The sequence below is a fragment of the Echeneis naucrates genome, chromosome 5, assembly GCF_900963305.1.
Source record: "Echeneis naucrates chromosome 5, fEcheNa1.1, whole genome shotgun sequence".
Classification (NCBI taxonomy): domain Eukaryota; kingdom Metazoa; phylum Chordata; class Actinopteri; order Carangiformes; family Echeneidae; genus Echeneis; species Echeneis naucrates.
The window spans coordinates 22,166,388-22,188,780 of NC_042515.1; the positions used below are offsets into that span (position 1 = coordinate 22,166,388).

General features: G+C 40.0%; 1 protein-coding gene across 1 annotated transcript in view; it reads left to right on the forward strand.

Moving 5' to 3' along the window:
- cntn4 (contactin 4) overlaps nucleotides 1-22,393 on the forward strand; it is a 159,580-nt gene that overhangs the window by 94,180 nt on the left and 43,007 nt on the right. Inside the window, 4 exon segments of the mRNA XM_029502436.1 lie at nucleotides 11,443-11,646; nucleotides 14,224-14,326; nucleotides 15,213-15,397; nucleotides 20,742-20,881. Of these exon segments, the coding sequence (XP_029358296.1) occupies nucleotides 11,443-11,646; nucleotides 14,224-14,326; nucleotides 15,213-15,397; nucleotides 20,742-20,881 (632 nt within the window).

The following is a 22,393-nucleotide window of genomic DNA, read 5'->3' on the forward strand; positions in this document are numbered from 1 at the left end:
AACTGATGAAGCCCATTGGATAAGAGGAGAAACGTCTTCAAAGACAAATACAAGTCCAGTTGCCTACGAATCAATTTTGAGAGAGAGAACGATGACCTGGATGAATGAGAATGTTCATAGACATACCACAAGTATTTATCTCAGCTACCCAAGACAAAGTGAGTGTCCTATAAAATAAATACGAAAAAGATTTGGATTACAAGAAAAAGCAAGAGCAAAGGAGCAAGATGGCCAACTAGTCTTCAGTGGTGCCTCAGGATGATTCTTTGAATCTTCAACTCTGTCTTTGGACCAAAGTTAACACCAAAACTCTGATCTGTATTGCGGGGCCTAAAGTGTGCCAAGACCGTGTTCCCTTTACCGCCACCTGCCTGGGCTGTTGACACAAAGCAGGTTGGGTTCATGGATTCACGCTGTTGACATCAAACTCTGACCCCCACTATCTGCTGCCTCGGCAGAAACTGAGATTCATTAGAGCAGGCTACGTTTATCCAGTGTTCATCTGCCGAGCTGAGTTCAGCCTGTGTCCACTGCAGCCTCCGATTTCTGGTCCTGACTGACAGGAGCGGAACCGACACAGTCTCAGCTCTTATGGCTCCTCTGCCTTAGACGTGGTGTTCATTCTCAGAAGCTTTTCCATTCAGCACGGTTGTAAGGGGTGGTTATCTGAGTTACCGTAGCTTGTCAGCTCCAGCCAGTATGGTCATTCCTTTGTGACCTTTTAATCAACTCGGTCTTTCCATCTTTTCAACTGTTACTCACTGGATTTGTGTGTGTGTGTGTGTGTGTGTGTGCGTGTGTTTGTGTTTAACACCATTGTAAATAAAAATTCTCTAGATTCCAGTGTTTAGTTGTGTTGTTTCAACAACACGACGTGCATGATGCTTTATTGACAACACACATGCTCTATCACACACCACTGTAACAGATCACAGGTTAGAGTGAGATGTCAGTGCCTTGGTGAGAAAACTCAAAATAAATAAATTAGCAGAGGATATAACGAAACCATGCTAGTCACACCTTCAGTTCTAATAATAATAATTTTTATTTTGAAAGGGCTTTTAACAGCCCACGACCCAACCCCGGATAAGCGGATGAAGATGGATGGCTTTTAGACAAAACAATAGCAACATGCAGAGAAGGATAAAAACAATAGCAAAAAGCAACAAAAATAATAAAGACATGGAGACAACCAGACAATAAAGGCATATTTGAAGAAGTGAGTCTTGAGCAATGTCCTCAGTTAACTCATAGTCAAATGATTAACATGGGTTAACCTCTTTTCTGCTTTCATATGCATGCGCATGTATATATATAGATATATAGACGCACCCATGAAGCAGCAGGAGTGTCATCCTTTATTCATTGAACATTGGGCAAGAGAAGCGGAAGTCACTGTTATAGAAAGGAAAGATGTACCTACTAAAAATAAAAAGGTCTTTCTTTACCCCATTACCCCTCCAGCTCAACAGACAGAGGCAAACGCAACCTTCCTACAACAAACTATTTTTACAAAAATTTACAAAATGATTATACATATTATTTGTTGAAGTGTTCAACCTGTACTTTTTACGATAAAATACATTTTATTCAATCTCAAATGCCAAAGTTTTGTTCCTTATTTAGATTAAATTTGTATTGTAGCATCTCAACATGACATGAAGAGAAAACCTCCCAACCTCTCCCAATCCAAGTCCCTGACTCCAGTTTAGTCATCAGCAGAAGAGATGGACATAAAAGCCCTGACTCCCTCCTTTGTTCTCTGTCAGTATGCTGAACCTCAAATTGTTCCTGTGGAACGGAGCAGAGCTCGCATAACATTTTCAACAGAAAATTCAGTACTGTGCCCTGACATATGGACAGAGTTTTTAAAAGGGATATAACCTATTCAAATAATTTGTCCAAAGATGGTGTAATAATTAGCTTTGACTTCAGGCCCAGTTAAATTAAAGGAATAATTTTGTGTCAACTGGACCTTTTTTTTTTTTTTTTTTTTTGAAGGAGCAAGGTTATTTTCAGGAAATTTTCATAACAATCTGTTTTTTGTTTTTTTGTTTTTGGTATAAAGTAAAAATAATGCAGGCAAAAAGCTAGTGAAGTCTGTTACCACCTTTTTGAAGGTTTGTTTTTCAGAGGGCACTGAAGTGAGAAATTTTCAGATGTGGCTGCCCAACGGCCGGATAGCATTTGGTAAGCAGGCGTCCCCAGTGTGAATATAGGCCTGCACTGCCTCTCTTTACTGATTATTGCCAATGATTTCTTCTGTTAATTATCAAATTCATTCATTCAATAACCAATAATGAAAGTAATTTATAAATTATGCCATGCATGTTTAGTTACAGTAACAACTTGGACTTCCAGGGATGTGAACAACATTCTCGGAGAATTAATGCTGCAAAATTTTCAAATTTTCAAAACTAATGCGCCCCAAAGTTGTCACATTGCATTTCTATCCAATATGACTGTCAAGTCACGAACTAATAGTTGGTAAGTAATGTGTGTAACGATTTTGTGTTTTAAATTTGTAGTGCCTCTGCAGATGTGACCTTAGACTTACCTTTTGTCTTGCGTCGGTGTTTCAGCCTTGAATAAAAATTAAATAAATAAATAAAAACAATAATGAGCAGATCACTTTGATGAACTTTCTGACCTTGGCAATGATCTATGGAGATAACGAGTATTTGCATGAAGTAAGATATTCTTTTGTATTGACAGACTGCTTTATTCTGTTGCCAATATATATATATATATTTTTTATTTTTTTTATTTTTTTTTTTTGGCAGTTTGAATCTTTGTCAGAAACGTCAGGCGTTTCAGAATGCATTTACATATGTAAAAGGTCCTTGTGGACATGGTCAGCGGTCAAGGTGCTGGTGTCTCCGACAGATATCTCCTAATGTGTCTAGTGTCATCAGAGATCCTTCCTGGTCTTACAATCAGCGCTAGACAGACAATGGGGTGGGGGGCTGAGTGCAGATCAGGCATCACGCACCCTGCCAGGCCAGATTCGAGCACAAAGGCAGAGCAGGGTGCTGCCTCCACACTGCAGCCACACACTCAATCCCATGCTGACAGGCCAATGTCAGAGCATGCCAGAAATATATGGTAATTACTATCCGCAGTCCAAGAAAGAGGAATGGATTAACACAACCTGGTTGCAAGACGAGGGGCTGCCTCAGAATTTTTTCTTGTTTTTGTTCTGAATGTGCACTGCAGTTCCCCTCTGCCTGTCTCTGTGGATCAGAGGAGCTGAGAGGCTGTCACTTTCTCTCTTTTTCAAAGCCAACTGCATTAATAGGCTGCCAGTGTGACCCAGCCGCACTCTTTGTACTACACGATTACTGTGTTTAGTCGTGGACCTAATATTGCTGACCTCTATTTTCTAATGGGGAGAGAGACCTTTAAGGAGCACTCAACACTGAAATAACTTGTGTGCGTCCTCAGTAAGAGTGGATTTTTCTTTTTTTTTTGTGCGTGTATGTGTGTTGACCCTGTTTGTGCTCCCACCCAAGGCTTTGAGAGCGCGGAGCATGTGCATCCTGCCCAATCCTGTAATGGAAACAGTGGAAGAGAGGAATCTTTGAGCCTGCAGTCAGATATGGGAGTGCAGCAGTGAGAAACACAATGTGAGATGACAGGAGTTTAACTGAGGAGGGTTCTTCTGAGTTTCTATTTCAGTGTGTTTTTCTTTCTGCGATAAGAGCAGCTTTTCAAAGATTTGCTTTCATCAGCGAATGTGAAGATTCTGATGGAAGTCTGCAGCCATGTTGTTTGAATGGTTGATTAGTGCCCCCCTCCCTGTATTTCCAAGGATTTTAGGAAAAATACAGTACCAAGCAAACAGCTCCACTCATGAACATAGTACCACACACCCGATGCCTGCATTCAGACATTAATTCAGCCCCAGGGAGGACAAGTGTGCAGCGTTTTGATGTCAATTTGTATATTTAGCAGCATTCTCAATTCCTACTGCTTTGTAATTTGGTGATCAAAACTACATGTCATTGTCACAGTGTGTCCTTACGTGTATTATTAATATCGAGTAACGTGGCAGCTGATGTAGATAATATGTGGATTATGATCCCCAACCATCCTGACGCGACACTTCAGACATTCATTTGTATTGACAGATGGCTGCTTTGTTTGTAAGCAAAATATATGTATATATTTTTAGTTTTAATGCTTGTCATAAATGTTGCGTGTGTTGAAATGAATACGTATTGCTTTATGGGAGGTAGCAAAGGCCCCTGGGGACAGGGGCGATGGTTGGCTTTGGCATGAGGCTGCAGCAGCAGGATGAGAAGCAGGACAGAGACTGCATTGTGCAGAAATGAATTAGACTACAAGAAAAAAGAAAACAATTAAATTTTTTTTATTTCGTTTCCCAGCGGCTGGCGGACGTCAGTGACCGCAACAGACGCATGAGAGCTTGCTGTCCACACAGTCGCAACGTAAAAGTCGTAAACGTTCAACTGCTTCTCTTGTCCATCCATCCATAATCTATACAGCGTATCTGTGCTGGGTCACAGGGCGGCTGGATCCTCTCCCAGCTGACGTTGGCCGAGGGCAGGGTTACACCCTGGACAGAACTCTAGTCTATCCCAGGGATGACAAAAAGAGAAAGAGATGAACAACCATCCTTCTCAGAGTCACACCTATGGACGACTTTAGGGTCACCAATTAACTGCAATTATTGGGCTGTTGGAGGAAGTAGAGAGTATCTGAATGGAAGAACTGTATTAAGAACAGTGTGTCATGTGCAGTAACTGTGCAATAATTAGCTAGTATGCTAGCTAGTATAGTCTACAGTAATAAGTGCAAATAATTACACAGTATAAAATGAAGACACCATTTTGGCCACAAAGATTTCCTTTATTGTATGACTTGAACTTTATAGATATCAAAGTTATTTTTTTTTTTTTTTACTTGTAAATAACACTTGAACAACACGTAAATAGCATCTTTGTGAACGTGATTCAGTGCGATAGCATGAGCACAGAAAATATTATATTGTAGAAAATTGTCATTCGCTGTTGAAGTACAACTGTAAAATGTAAGCAGTGTTTAAAATGGTCAATTGAAAGTTAAAAGCTATTTACAAACCAAATTCTTTTTCCTGAACTGAACTCATCTTTTTGGGCTGCAATCTTTGGTCACATTGTTGTTTTTTTTAACAGCCTTGGTGCTTTGAGAGCCTATTTGACATAACATGATCAACGGAGCCAATGTTAGCCAAGTTAGCTAGTTTGCACACCAACATAACATTACACATAATTGATAAAACACCTATTTGATAAAAGAATGCAAAATTATCACGGTTTACGTGAATGAGTGACCTTGCTGAGTTTCAACATTGGTAACGGCATAAAATCTTTTCAATATGCTACAAACTGCAACAACAAATGCTGTGACAACTACAGTACAGAAATATATTACAGCAAGGCCACGGACACAAATAGGGAACATGCAAACGTCACACCATGCCACCCTGTTTGGGTGCCTCTGCTGCATGTTGTTTTTCATCAAGTGAGCTGTGATCAGTGTGCATGCATTTTGCATGCACACTGCATGCAAAATGGTATGTCTCGGTAAATTTAACACATATACTTGAAGTGTAGCTTCTGTGGCACCTTGCAAACATCCTCTAATGGATGCAGCTATCCTCTTTATTTATTTTACACTGCACGGTGTGCATGGTAACGGTGAATAGGGTCATACAAATGCAGTCAAATTGTTCATAAAGACAAGTGCTTCCTGAGATTAAGGGTGCACAGTTTGACGGTACGTTTACACATCTTGAGGCCAAAAGCTCAGCCTGTGGGGGGGAAAAAAAAAAAAAAGAATAGAAAAAAGTTGCATGATGTCATCTTTCAGAAAGCTGGAAAAATAACACAGAGGTCATGATCCTGTTTATGGATATTTTTTCAACGGGATGCTTGAGCTCCAACGTGTAGGTGGGAAGTTTTAAAAGATGTGGGCTTTTAAAAGTAGCTGCTGAAGGATGTACATTCATTCATTCATTCATCTTCCACTGCTTATCCGTTTCTGGGTCGTGGGTGGTGCTGGAGCCAATCCCAGCTCACTCTAGGGGAGGACGGGGTCACCCTGGACAGGCCCAGGGCCAACACACAGAGACAGACAAAGACCAACAACCACTCACACTCACACCTACGGAAAATTTAGATTCACCCATTAACCCAAATATGATGTCTTTGGACGGGGGGAGGAAACCGGAGTACCTGGTTTGTGAAGGATGAATATTATATAAAATAAGTCTTTCTTACATCTGTGTTGACCATTTCCCCAACTGTTTGGAAGTGCACCAAATTGCTGCTATATTCTGGTGTGTAATACTTAGATTTTTGCAGCAGCTAACCCAGTAGGTGTTTTCAGTGCTGGTGAGCACCAGTGTTGGCTGTTTGATAAGTGAGCACGCTGACATATTATTTGCTGGAACTGCCAAGCAAAAACAGCAATCATTTAATTTTGTCCACTACAAAGGGTCTGACCCAACATTTTTTCAATTTAATAAAGGTTTAATAAGAAATTAGGCAAGTGCCCGATCAATAAGCTTACATTATTATAGAAAAGTTTTAATTAGCAAAGACAATATATATAGTTTCACTGTTCATACACAGCCGTCATTTAAAGTCTGTTTGCCACTGTAAATCACTGAAAATATCAATGTTTTCAACCAGTTAAAAACTGGGACTGAAAAAATGAAAGCTGTATGAAATACTGCGTGAGAGCTGCACGTCAGCAATTTAGACTGTTTTACTCAGCCTCTTTGTAGACGATGTATAAATAAAGTTATGATACTATAAATAAAACATGTTCAGTGTATTCACTGGTGAAAAGACAGAATAGGGTTTTAAAAGGGGACTCCACTCACTCGCTCAAGGACTAAATATAGAGATAAGGGAGTATTCCTCCAAAGGCTGAGTACAACTAAACTAAGAAATAAAATTCGAATATTTAAGGTTCTATTTGCTTATAAAACACAGATATAACATGTTTATACTTTTTTTGTTGCGTTAAATGAAATTACCTGTTCACATTATATTGTTGTGTGTTCCTCAGTTGTCCAAAGTTGATCAAGACTCTCTTTTTATAAAGAATGACAGACTAACTTTGGGATTACTGCCAGTCTTTTTATCACAGCTCAGTCTGGGGGTGAGGGTTGTTTGACTTGCATGTCTTGTTTAGCCCTTGAATATTCAGTGAGATCTGCCGTTTGAAGATGCTCCTGTGTCTGCTCATGTGAGCAAAGCAGCTGTATTCTCAATGACTTTTGCAAAGCGATCTTTAACCTAGACAGAAACCACAAAGAAGTCATTTGGGACTTCTGCAGACCCTGCTTCAGAGGAACCTGTTTTAGGAAGAGTAATGCTTTTGAACCGACGAATAAAGAGTGCAACAGTAAGGCTTCTGCATAATTTCATACTTATGACGTCAGGTTTTGGCAGATTTTTAGTATTAAACGACTAAAATAGTTATTTATGTCATGTGCAAAGGCTGCTGTTGGGATAATACAAAGAAGGTTGATTACCTGTTACCATGGCAGTTGTCATTGTAATGCTGCCTCCCCGGGCAGCTGGATTTCCTCTACAATTTGTCTTAAATATTCCCTGGCTTTATACTAGGGAGCATTGTGTAACCCATAAAATCAATGCCCTGGATGATTTTATGAAGACTGTTTGGCCAGCTGTGTGAGACATCTCATTATGTTTTTGCTCTCTGTGGTATTGTGCAGCTTATGTTGTTCCGTGCAGGCATAGGGGTTTTAAACATAGAACGAGAGCAGGTGCAGCCGTAGTCCAGAAGCACTGGAGGGGAAACACAAACAACAAGCCTTCTCCTGCCTTGAAGTGTCTCGTGTCCCTATGGACCTCTGCTGTGCCATTACTGTGTTCCACGCGTATGGCAGCCAAACCATAAACCCAAGCCCAAAATGGTGTTGATTGGTACAATACCTGTCCCTTTCAGCCAGCAGGAGGATGTGCTCACGCTGTGATAAATGGCCAAGAAGCTAGGGAAGGTTCTTCCAACACTGTTTTGTATAATTGTTAGCCTGGTAATAAGTAGTAAGGTTTGATTAAGCACAGCAGGAAAATAGCATGTGATTGCCCACAAAACTCAGCAGCAGATTATGCCACAACATTCAGTTTTGATGAGTTAAAATCAGTCATTTTAAAAAGTAATAATTCTGCATTCATCTTCACATGAACAAGTGATACTGCATTTGACTTATTCACCACAGCTACTGAAACGTAAATAGAGGCAAACTATTGCATGTATGTTTAAAATGCTCTAATAACTGTTTAGAGTCTATAACTGAACACAAAACTAGTTGTGTTGAATGAAATGATGTCATGATTTCAAAGGAGAGTTGATGAAGAGAATAGGATATTAGTTTGAAATCGACAGCTTTGATACTAATAGTTGTGACCGTTGTAAATGTGAGCTGTTCAGAATTTATCTGCCAATTTGCAGAACATTTGCTTCAATTAATGCACATTTACCTAGTTAATTAAGTTTCACAACCCTATACTTTTAACAGTTAGTCATTAGTTATTAATATACTTTACTTTAATGCTATAATTTATCAGACCACCAGTAATTTGAAAGATCTCATATTTAAAAAAATATATATTATATATTATTATATTTTATATAATTATATAATTAAAATTATATATATTATATTGACCAAAATTTATCTCATAACACATAAGAAAAACAAAATAAAACAATCACATTTTCCAAACATAATGTACAGCTTAAATTAAATAGGATAGCGTGAAGTCACAAAATTACAATAAAAGAAAAACAAGAAAAAATTTTACATCAAATATCAAGAATAGAGAGAAAAACAGACATTAACTCAAGTCATCAAAACGTGTTTGCTATCCTTTCTGAAATACTCTGAAACAATGAACTCACAGCGGAAAAAAGTTGACATTTAAAATCATTGATTTTAACAGCCTGACATGTACTTGCCAACATGACGCCTCATTTCCTGTTCGTAATAAGTCGCGTATTTAGTTTCATAACGGCATGTGTGTCAAACACCTGTCGAATGAAAAAGTTTGAAACAGAAAATTGTCTTGACTCTGTTTTCATTGGTCCCTCATCTAAACTGTACAAATCGTGATGAGGAATTAAATGTAAGCATTCGGAATTTCGCCGCTTTCACGCCATATTGACCAAACGGCACCAATTTCAGTCAGGGAGGAAGAAGAATTCATTATGTGAAATATATTGTGGATGAAGCATGGATAGGGGTTGTGGGTTAAGATGTGTCTGGTCCTTAAAGACATACTTTCATTCGGTATCAGCTCAGGGGCATCAGGTCGTCAGTCACACTTATTTGATGTTGTGCTGTGGAGTTCGTGGAAAGGTAAGATTAAAGGCGCCAGGAGAAGAACAGGAAATAATATCTGCAGGACTTCCTTAATGTTTCTGAAAAAGGAATTAGACATGAGATAATGAAAGTTATCAGTTAGTTGAGAACAGACTGCTGGAGACATTTTTAATGAGCAGTGTGATTATAAGTTGCTTAAAAGAGTATGTATGATTCAGCGACTAACCGATAAGGATAATCCAGTGAATCATTTCTGAAGAACTCCAAATGGGCTGATTAATGCAGCGCAGCCGATAACCAGCAACTGCTTTGTTTTTGGGTTTATATGCATCGCGTTAAGTTTGTTCACAGAGGCACATTAGCCACATACTTTTCAGCTCCCTTCAAATGATGAACATAGAGAAAAACAAATAACACAGAAAAACAAAGGCAAACAAACACATTTGTCAAAGACTCTTCTGTTCAGCTGCAGCAAAAATATTCAATCTATAAATTATAAATATAAATAAAGGCATTTTTTTTTATTATGAATCTCTAATATGAATATGAGTAGCATTTGCTTACTGTTCAGTTAAAGGAGCTTTTGATTTGTTTTGCTGTTACTACACAGTCAACATTTGCAGCTGTCCACTGTTTACTGTTATGGTCTGGGCAGGATGCGGGCTGTAAATTAGCAGATGACTGAGACTGGGCGCACGGTGTAAGGTGTTTATTGACACCAAAGTCCAAAAAATGAACGCTGAGGACAAAAAAACAAAAACACAGAGGCAGGAGGCAGGAGGCAGTGGTGGAGGCTGGCTGGTTGTAGCAAGTGGGGTGACACCGGAGGCACAGGCAAAAATGGGTTAGGCCGAGAACAGGGGCAACACTGGGGAAACAACAAAACTCAGTCAGAGGACTGGACAACGTTGGCAAGCCATGCAAAAAATAACCATGACACTACGGGGCGAGATGGAAATATCTGGCAGAGGAGCGGAGTGTGAGCTGTTCTTTTATGGAGAGCTTGATGCAGGTGAAATAGATGACAGGTGTGTTTCAGCTGCAGGCCGGGAAATTCAGACCAGCCGTGCTCCTTCCAAAAACAACAAAACAGAAAATACACCACAGCAAAGCCCCAGACTGGAACAGTTTGCTAGCCGTTTGGGCAAAGTTCAGCATCAAGCTTCCTTCTGATAGTCACCAAAATCTACAAAAGTGAAAAGCAACACTGATGTGAACTCTTATCTGTTTCTGTGCTGATGTTAGCTTCATGACTTATCGCTTTCTGATAGCGACTCACCGTAGTCTCAAATCTGCCATGAAGTATTACTATTTTAACTTTTATTGCGTAAAGACAACAACAGGTATAGCTCTGTGATGACCATCTGCCAATCCTAGCAAGAAGCCACAGTCAGTGCAAAGAAATGTAACAAATAGCTCTTTTAACAATAATAAATTCTTTACAGCTAAATAATGTGCTAGTGTCGACAAGCTGGAAGCCATTAGGCAAGTTGCTGTTCCTGGAGAAACAGAGTGATGGGACAATCTAGCTTTAGCTGGGCAGTCTAACAATAGAAAGTTCATTCTGTTTGTCTGGCTAGCAGATCGTGTGGCTTTGTTGGCTAAGAAAATGATAATGTACTCGTTCTCATTAATTCACGAGTAATTTTAATCATTATCACTCATATGATCACTGGATCTGTGTCAGAAACATCACCTCACTATTATGTTGGTTTCATTCTGATGCCAGAACCAGTTTGGACTTGTTATCCTTTTAAATTGCCTCTTTATGAACTAATTACTTCAGATATTGTGACAGTTCAATTTTAGGTTTTAATTTTAAGTCTCCTTTCAAAACAAGCTGTTGCTGATTCTGAAGATCTATAATTACTCACACACACTTCAGCATCCCAAGATGTGTATCGCACTCAGAACTTAGTCATTAGCCTCTCACAGGCCCTGTCAATTTTCACCTTAGCGTGATATGGCTTTGTCATCATCTCCACTATCCTCAGGAAGTCCAAAAGTGACCACACAAACAAAATCTCCCTCAATTTAATTTCAATTGCAAATTCTCTTTCTCTTCTCTTTATCCACAGATCTGATATTTTCCTGGATCTTTAATGAATATCCAACATTTGTGAAGCAGGACACCCGTCGCTTCATCTCTCAGGAGACAGGGAACCTGTACATTGCCAAGGTGGAGCCTTCAGATGTTGGCAACTACACCTGCGTGGTGACCAACACCGTGACGAAGAGCCGCGTCCAGGGTCCACCGGCTCCGCTGGTGCTCCGCAGTGATGGTGAGCCCAGCTTTTAAGCAGTTCGAGATAGTGGGCACAACATCGTCCTGGTTAGGGTTAGAACCGCTCTGTTAATCAGAACAGGCTGTCATGGGGGGGGGGGGGGGGGGTTCAGTTTTTCTGATATTAGTGCTAAAAAAAAATGCAGCTCATCCATTCTGTGCTGAGATCTCCTGGGATGATTTAATGCAGCAGTGCTGAAAATGAGTCCCAGTCCTGGTTATGATAAACAAAAAACTGGTCTGTTTGGCACCCAAAGGTAGGACAAGTGGTTTTTAAAGGAATACAAATGAAAGTCAAAGGTTAATTATCTAATTGTTTGCTAATTTCAACATGTGCTTTAACATGTGGCTCTAATGGTTTAGGTTGGTCTTACCAAGGCACTGAGGAGGAGATGATGTTGACAGGAAGCAATCTAAAGCAGTCTTTTCTCTAACTGCATACTTAAAGACAGCTTATGAACGTTTAACTCACAATTTGTAATTGTTTCAAATATTTCTGTCAACAGTTAGAACTCCTATGTAACACGGTCTTCATTCGTACTAGCCCTTACGTTTTGTTTTTTTTTTTGTAAAACAAGAATTAATTCACATTTCTCAACATGTCTCAGTTTAGAAATGTTTTAAACTCATGAAGCCATAGAAACTGTAACTTCTGAGGAAGACACTGCACCATCAAAATTATTTAAATTTTATTTTTTTATCAATGTTGAATAGTTTTACACTAACTCATATATACATATGTCATATGTGTTAGTTAGTTTGTTTTAAGCTAAATAATAATATGAAAAAATAATATGAATAAGCCATAGGGTGAACATATTACATTTGGCAAATAGAAATAGCAGTGTTAGTTTTCTTTTTTTTTTGTTGTTGCTGTAGTTGTTGTTGTTTTGTTTTGTGTGTGTGCCTCAGAAAAGGAGTGATATTTGACAAATCAGTGCACGAAATAGTGAACTGATTACTTAAAAAGGAAAAAAGGGTATTAGTATTAACACTAGTAGAGGGAATAGTATCAGTAGTCTAAACTTAAAGATCCAAGAAGAATCCAAATACATTGTGCTAGAAGCTTTAGTCTCAGTGAACTTTAAAAGTAATTGGGTAGCTGCCGTTGGAATACAGACCTCATCTGAGCAACAGAATAAATAGAGAGGACAAAGCAATTTTCAGGGGAATTACCTGGCATACTTCAAATTATATCAGTAGAGTAAGTGTCCTGCAGATACCACCCATAAAGAGAAAGCAATGGATTTGGTTGTCGACACGCTTTTAGCTTTTAATATAAAATTCAAACAAATAGGGGCGCTTTCCCTTAAAATACATTTTCAGAGAGACAGAGCCTCTTCTCTCCTCTCTTTCCTCCCTCTCTCTCCCTTCTCACCACACCTTTATCTCAGTGATGCAGCGGTGCAGGCAACAAAACACCAGCCCCACCTCACAGGCACGGTAGCTCAAGTGAAGAGGGAGGGCAGCAGGCAGGCAGACACATTAACCAGGTGTCCCCTACAAAAGGTTATGGTATGAGACAATTACCCGTCCACTTCCACCTGTCTGCTCTCACATGGATGATAGTGCTGTGCTTACATTCTAGTATGAGACAGTTGTGATAAGGATCTGAATTAGCTTTCACAGTCACTCAGGGAGCCATCCCGATAACACATGCCTCACCAAATCAACGAGATGAAATTGGCCTGTTTCCTCCATCTCCAGAGCTATTTGAGAAAAACAGCCCTGAATTACAGCAATGGGGGGGAAACCTATTGTTACACTGGTGATGGAGGTTAGATTAAAACACCTTATTGTTCACCCGAGCAGTGAGAGCTGGCACAGTTCGGAGCGTGTACCCAATTACAAATTTGTTGATGTGATGTACCTTTGTGCTATTTAAGGAAAGAACGCAGTAGCCGGCATGCGTGTCTCTCCAGTGATGTTAGACACTCCAGTGTTGATTTATGAATAAGTTTCTCCCGAAGCTAGGAAAACCAGAGAGCCCACATTCCTGTCTTCCCCTTCATCCGGAGACTTTTAGCATGCACAGCAGCAATATTATAATCCACCAGAGCTGCTTCACTAACAGTGAATGGGAGGCTTTGTAGACACAGTGGCAGTACCCACAGGGATTTTATGGGCCCATTTTCTGGTTCACAGCTGTTAGCACTACAACAACATGAAACTCATCTGGATGTAAGAGCTCAAACCATGTATGAATTCTCAAAGTTGTTTTTTTTTCTTTTTTTCACATTCGACATCAGTGTGTTGCACGTCCACTGGAGAGCTGTGTTTTGGCTTCTTTTTCACATTATTTTCAATGGGAGAGTGTTCTGTGACAGCACTGAGAGCGGAGCGTGATTCTGCTGCTCAGATCGCACAGCAGCGGTGGAGGTTGAAAAACGTCTCAGCTTATAGCGAAAAGACGGCTGCACTTGAAAAAGGTTCTCAGTGGTTTTGTAGCAACAGCAGAAGCCTCATTTTGTGTTTATTTATTTATTTATTTATTTTTTATTTCCATTCGTGAGTTGAAAATACAACTTTTTATTTTTTTCACTAATACAGATGCTCATTTGCATTCATCTTTCAGGTGTGATGGGTGAATATGAGCCAAAGATTGAAGTTCAGTTTCCGGAGGTGGTTCAGGTTGCCAAAGGATCCACAGTGAAGCTGGAATGTTTCGCCCTGGGAAAGTAAGGCTCAACATACTGAATAGCATATAAATGGAAAAATATTACTAGAAAATGAAAACAGGAACTGAGATTTTTTTTTTTCCATGAGTTTCTCCGCTTTGCTACAATCCCCATGTGTTTCAAGCCAGGCTGCACATCAAAAAAAAAATCACAGAGCATGTGTTGTGGTGTAAAAATCTTCACTTAAATTGTCTCATTTTGCGACACAGCCCCTGAAGTGAGAATAATGACTTTCTGTGTGTAATTTACATTTGCATAAACTAAATAATAAAATCATCTGATTGTACTGAGGATAATATCAGTTACCAGAATCAGAATCAGCTATTGCTATGTATGTTGATGGACACGAGGATTTTGAATCTGTCTTCTTGTGCCTCTTTATGTAGCTAGGATGTCAATATATGGTTCTGTGGAAGAGCAGAGTGTTGCAATTTTGCAATAATTTACTTATACGCTGTATACCGTAAGTGGCTTATGTACAGCACATGCATGTATGCATGCCTATTCACACTGTACACGGTTGGTTTATTTTATATTGATGTGGATTATTTTCTCCGTATTGTGTTTATATTGTAAAGCCATGGAACAAGAATATTTAAGTGTAGGATCACAACAAATATAAGATATCGGCAAATCAGTCAATTTTAAGCCTATTTTAAGGACAGTTGACTAATTATTGAGTTTGGTATATTTTACCTTTTAGAAATTTTGCTATGCAGATTGAGTACAAAGAAGAAGGTAAGAAGACAGTAAATAAGTAAAAATAAAATTTTGGCAGGCATTTCCGTAGCACCAAAACTCACATCTGTGGTCTGCTGAGACACATTTTACCTTTTACCTGAAAAGATTGCATTTCACGGACAACGGGAATTCTCTGTTCTCACAGCCCTGTACCCTCTATAACCTGGAGGAGAATGGACGGTGTACCCTTCCCCAGGAAAGTGGACATGAGGAAAGCTAGCGGCGTCCTGGAAATTCCATATTTCCAGCAGGAGGATGCCGGCACGTATGAGTGTGTGGCTGAGAACTCCAGGGGGATGAACACGGTCAAAGGAAAGCTCTCGTTCTACGGTAGGTGATCCTGTCATGTATAAATATTTGACCAGTGTGCGCCACATCTGCCGCTCAGGCTGAGAGGCAGCAGAGGCAGACACAGCTAGTGCTCTGAAGCCAACGGTGGCTCATGTGCCATACATGAGGAGGGAGGTTCGTTTTAACAGCACATCAAAATGATTAAAGGCCGTCAGTCATGATGCCTCTAATATTTTGATCCTGATTAAAGGAAGGATGCGGATGAGGCTCAGCTCTTGGATATGACCTTGTTGCTTATATTGGGTTCCACCAGATGGCATTGTGATTGACAGCCAACTTGACTGGAGATCAAAGCTGTTGCATGTATTATACTTAGTTCAGTGGCACATATGTCAGGGACATAATCTGCACCGCAGCATCTGGATCGACAGGAAGGGGGATAGCAGATTAAGACATTGTTGCAGATTGTACCCGCTAAGCTCAGATCCAAGAAGACCTGAGGACGACTGACTGGGACGTGTATCCCACTTCACTGCAAAGTTAAAGCTCCACAATGCTCTTGTACTGTGATGGACAATGCACATTTATATATATTTTTCAAAGGGCAGCAGTGAGTTTCCTTCCTGAATGGAAATTGTGTCAAATTCTGATGGACAACGAAATAGTTCTTTCTATAGATAGAAGCGCTCAATGCTGGTAATTATTTTATATCTGCATTTATATTTGACATTTGTAGCATAGTTGCATGTAATGCAGCAGATTATTCAAAATTCACATAATGACATTACAAATGGACTGGCAACCTATCCAGAGTGAGCTGGGATTGGCTCCAGCACCCCCACGACCCAGAAACAGATAAGCGGTAGAAGATGAATGAATGAATGAACATTAAATATATGAAATTGGTAAAATAAGCTGTGAGTAATCCCCCAGTTCAGGTTTTATGTGACATATGTACAGGCTACTCAGGCAACGCCGATGCATGGTTTCGGTTTCAGACATATTTTCCTTTCTAAACGTGTACTCATGCTGACTTAGAATATTAAGCTATTGCACAACTTGTTCATGTATGTCCCATTTTCTTTTTATCCCAACCATAGTAGCTTTGTTTACCTGCTTCATGCTTCAGTAAGGCAGGAAATATTAGAAACAGGAAAGTAAATGCTCTCTATTGTTGATTTATGTGGAGAAAAAAAAAATATTTGTCCAAGGTGGCACTGAAATGTAGTAGTTCAGGAAACATATTTTGAAAGGGAAAGCACCTTGACAACAAGGACACTCAAAGTTCTCCAAATTAAATGTAGAAAAAGGCTATAAGATAAGATGTAAAAGAAACAGGACAATACAAGAATAGATATAAATAAGTGTCTTCTAGGCAGCATGGTGGCGTAGGGCCTTTCTGGAGTTAGCATGTTCTAACTCCATGTTCTAAATCCAAACCTGGGTTTCTCCCATCATCCAAAGACATCATGTTTGGGTTAACTGGTGACTCTAAATTGTGTGTAGGTCTGAGTGTGAGTGTGAGTGGTTGTTGGTCTCTGTGTGTCTTTGTGTGTTGGCCCAGTGATGGACTGGTGACCTGTCCAGGGTGAACCCCGCCCCTCACCTGGAACATTGGCTAGGATTGGCTCCAGCAGCCCCACCGCGACCCAGAAATGGAAAAGCCATAGAAGACGGATGCAAGGATGAAAGTGTCTTCTGATTAGAGTTTTGTGTATGTATGATAGAAATGAGTGAAATACACTGAAGAAAAATAAGGATTCATCCACATGTGATGGAATAGCTCCAGAGTTACCTTCACATTCAAATAAAAAAAAAAGTAAACACTTCCGTTGTTATATTTTCTCAAGCCTAATGGAAGCCAGATTCAAACAGGGAATGCAGGAGAGTGAGTGGAGAGGAGGCCTGTCAGATTTGAACCAGAGGCTACCTGTTCCAGCCTCAGAATGATTTCTAACCATTCGACCATGAGGTCACGCCAACAAAAGATTTTTAATTGGATAACTTTTCAACATGAGATAGGGACATATATTATGAATCCTTCACATTATATAGTCAAAGCTCCAAAGCCTACAACAGATACATAAGCTACGCATTTTGATGAGCTCACGTTTGCCAGGCTGGAAGTGGTGTGTTGAACAATTCGTGTATTTTCATCCTCTGTTTGCCTCCTTGTGATTTTCCCCTTTTCAATTCACACTGTCAGCTGTCGGAAATAACTCATTTGGGGTATTAAACAATTTGTCATTATTTACAGCAGCCCGCTTCAGCTCTTAGCCTTGCTATGCCAGCCCAGGAGCATGCTGGGATCTACTGAGGGTTGATTTGTCCCTTTGAGCGGTTTTGTCACTCTCCCTCTCTCTCTCTCCTCCTGTCTGTGGATAAAAATCAGTAATCTCATTTTGAACTCCCTTTGAATTAAACCTTTGAGACATTCGTCAGCAGCGTTAGCCAATCGGGGAATCGATAAGGCTATCTCTTTTACAGTGACGCAAGCTCCAGTGGACGGAGAGCTTGACTTCATGTCAGACAGGAAGAGATGGAGGTGTGGGTCACCGTTAAACATTTTCACAGGTTTCTGCCAGAGTTAGTGTATGAAAATGCATAATACTGCTTCTCTTCCCTTTAATACGGTTGTTCCTTTTGATCAAATCTGAAGTACTGTTTTAATTTTTTTTTTTTAAATATCTCCATCTCTTTAGCGTGCCTTGATGTAGTTATTCATAACAATAAAAGTGTTAACTGAGATGAGAATTTATTATCTATACTGCCGTAGAATTGCGTTTGTGATTTTTAGCAGGTAGGTAAAATTAGAGTCATTATATATGAATGCAAAAGAAGTTGTTGGGTGCATTTAGCTGCCATCTTCATTTCTGCTTGTCATAAATCTCTGCACTTCAAGTAGTTTTCAACTAATTTCAAGCCAAAGACAAGCAGTTATGTCAAATTTCCTCCTCTGGAAGAAAAGCTTTGAAAAGAAATGGCCCTTTGTCTCCTTGTCGATGTTGATATTACTCAGAGGGAGGGTAAGTGCAGAGGTGTGACAGCTTAGTTTCCCTGTCGTAGTCACATTTGTGTTTTTGCAGACTTACCGCTGCATTATCTCGCTGTGATTTCACTGATAAGGCAAATCCCCATCCTTCCTCTGCTGCAGCCACGCTGACGTTTGGCCTGATTGTGTGTGCTCTCGGCCCTGTTCAGGCAGAGGTGGCCTGCCTGCTTTCATTTGGTGAGCGCTGACTGAGAGTCAATACATTCACTGTGGGTGAGGGATAGACTGAGGGCCCTGACGGTAAAGGGGGGAAAAACAACAACAATGCGATCTTGAAAGGTGGGTGGGGTCCTTCATCCGGGCTCTGGTGGAGGGTTGCAGCAGCATGAATGGACTTGATGTTAAATGACTGATGATGGTAGAGCCTCATCGCGCCAGTGCCTTTTCTTGTGCAGCCACTTTTCAAACGCACACATAAAGGCGAATACCACACAATTCAAGCGTGTCTGCTGATTAGGAAGGCTTGCACTGATTAAAAAATGTCTTATTGTGTGGAGAATCCATCAAGTAAAAACAAGGTCTGTGTAGATGGTGCATTACACAGATGGAGAATAAATGTCTTCCTTCTGCGGCAGGATAAATAACAGATCTGTCTGCAGCTTTCAGTCACAGGAAATTGGAACCCTTTTCACTGTTTGCACAGATAGCATACATAGCAGATAGCAACCGCACAGACTCAGCCAACCCTTGTGCAGCAGCCGCGGCAGCCAAAGTGATCTTAGAGACCTATAGTACGACACATGATCCACTGTTCTGGACTCCGGCATGAGCACTCAAGACCGCACAAATACCCCACATCCTTTTTCTTTTTTTTTTTTTTTTTCAACCTGCCACACTTTTTTCAATCTTTTCCCTGTGTTTCTGAACACCCACACATGCACACGCTCTGACTCGCATGCCGCTGATGCACAGAGATAGTGCGGTAATGGGTTTGTGGTTGCTGAATTTCTCGCTGTGTTGTCCTGCTTTATACTCTAAGACAAAACGCTGCTGCAGAAGCCAATTAGAGCAGGGTATGTATGGTAACTGAAAGCCCTCTGCAAAGGTCAAGTCCTTGAGTGTGGCATCAGGTGAGGACTCTGGAATGGAAGAGTGGTCAACCATTACTCTTGTCCTGCCACTGGACAAAAGTTACACAGAGAGAGGTTTAATGATATAGTTTTATGTAGCTTTCTTTCTTTCTTTCTTTTGGCTTAATCATTAACTAGCCTTGAATTATTTGCAAGACACAGCAGGAATCAATTCGGCTCCCGTATAACTATACCATCATTTACTGGGATCGTATCGAAGGGAGAGTTTTTATGGCACCAATAGCCCTCCTAATGTATATGGATCTTGTTTTCATCATTTTTGTTCTATTAAAAGCGCACTGGGAGAACAGAAAGAAGCAGCCAAATGTGCAATAAATGTTGGCTTCAGAGTCGCCGTCACTAAAATTCACCGCAGATCAATCTTAAATCATGATTGGTCTTTTAATACATGCAACAAAATTTCCTGTTTTTGTATGCATTTATATCCATCTGTCAAATAGCACATTATCAGTGAATTATTATCCATAATGTGAGTTTTATTTGCATTTTCCACGATATCATTATTAGAAATGACTTGCATATCGATGCATGAATGACTGAATCTTACCCGTTTCATGATAAATAAAGTTTCCTGTCACCCACCGTATTGTCCTTTACAGTATATTATCCTTGACTGATTCTCAATCATCACAGCTTTTTTGGGCAATATTTAGAAGAATAATCATTTGCTAGCCAAAAACATGCAGAGGACGTGAACTGGCCCCTGCAGTCTTCCTCCTAGGCTTCATAAATACCCAGAACTGGCAATTGGTCTTTATCAATCTTCTACAGTATGCTTTTAAAGCTATCTTTACGTTCTTTTGTTTTATGCCATATTATGTGCTGCCGTGTATGACTGCTGATACGTTTTTTAGATTCTTTTTTATATTCTCTCCATGCAAAGCAAATTCCCTGAGGGGCAATAAAGGATTCACTCATTCAAAACCTTCCAGCGAATAGATACTGCTGCCTGAAAGAAGCCTGTCAGGCACAACCCAGGACTATAAAGTACATAAAGTACCTGTTACTGTTTCTCAGACGCAATCGCAGTGAGCACAGGGAGAGGACAGCTGGGCAGTGATGACTCTATATAGACGTTTTTGGCACTTCATCAGTTTCAAACTGTAAAATCTTGACAGATTTTGAATGTCAGTGAAAATGATGTGTCCTTCAATTTAATCATTTCCTCGCAGCTAAATAATTTTGCCACTGTTCAAACTCTTGAGTTCATTTTCTTTTCTTTTTTTTTTAATCTTTCCAGCCCCTCCTCATCTCATCGAGAAACCCCAAGATGTGCAGAAGCTCATTGACGACTCGCTGGTGTGGGAATGTAAAGCCACAGGGAAACCGAAGCCATCTTACAGGTGGATGAAAAATGGAGAGAACCTGGAATCTGCTGAGGTGAGACCTGCCAAGAGAGAGCACATCTTTTGAGCTGCAGATAAAGTTCTGCTTCCAAGGTTAGACGTTCAATGGCAGCATTGATGTTTTCTTGCACCCTCATTACTGCTGCATCTCCTGTGGCTCAATGAAGAATGTGAGCAACCATGTCCTGTATTTTCAAAGCTTTATTGTGCTGCTTGTTCAGGCTTTACTGACTAATTACCACACATCATCGTTTATTTTAAAGGAATTAGTTGCTGTACTTTGTTGTGCTTACAGACTGAATAGGCCAAGAATTCTTCACGGGTCTGGAAAGCACAGTGATGTAAGAGCTACCCTAATCTTCTGGTAAATCTCAACGCGCTGAGTGCAGTTATTAATCCTGTGCCACCAAAAGCAAGAAAGTACGATGCTCCTTAAAAAGAGTGTATCTCACTTTGGTTTAGCTCCCCATGAATTTCCATTATGGGTGTTATGAAGACTCCAAACCTCCTACTTGTGCATCTAACCATCTATTGTTCTGGTCTGATTCATTATGTTTGTGTTATTATTTTGGATGCTTTGCTCAGGCTGTTTGGGAAAGATTGATTGGACACCCAGGCACAGCTTCCACCTGATAAATAAACAGCCATTATGTTAATTAGCTTCATTATGCAAAAAGAAGGCGACAAACACCCTAGGGGTTATCGATCAGTACTGGAAGTCATGGGAATCAACCCAGTCTGTTGTTATATTAGCAGAAACAAGACCCTGAACAGCAAAACCTCTGTCTCATAAAAAAAAAAAAAAAAAAAACTGATACAACTTAGCCGTTAGGGAAAAATAATCAACAATCTGTTTAGCTGGTGGCTAATGTTTTTATCAAAACCCTTTAAAAGGGCAATAATCTTGTGATTGTTTCGTGCTTAACAGCTGTTTTGTGTAAAAATATTACCAAAGGTATTCCAGTTTATCATCATTTATTAGCTTTTTTGATAATAGAGCCGAACTCCTGCTTCTTCTTCAGTTCTTTTCAATTGAAAAAATGGAAGTGAGCTTTAAAAATATCCTCAGCAAGCATTGTAACTACTGTCTGCCCTCACCGCGCTAAGCCATTGGAATTCATAGTTTATGATTTAAGGTTAGAATGGCTGTGTTGCCTTTTGTGTTGCCAATTCCCCCCCCTTAACATTTGACATAATAAATGGATATATTCAGAATGCCTGGGTGAGTGGATTAATCAGCAAAGGTGTTACATTGTGTGAAATGCCACCATTAACCACAGAGGCTTAATGAGTGGAAGAGGGAAAGGTCAATGATGTAAGGAGCAGTGGGGGGAGGATGCACCGTTAGTTGTTATTTATAACAGTGAATCAATTGAGACCTTTCTGATTGTATAGTTCACTGAAACTTATTCCTGCTGACAGTTTTTCGAACTTTGACCAAGAGAAGCAGAGCAATCAACCTGTAAAAAACGTACAAAGACTTAGTTCTTAGTATCTGTAGCTAAAAATGTTGGCTGTGCACTGCAGTAGGTTTAAAGGGTTTCAT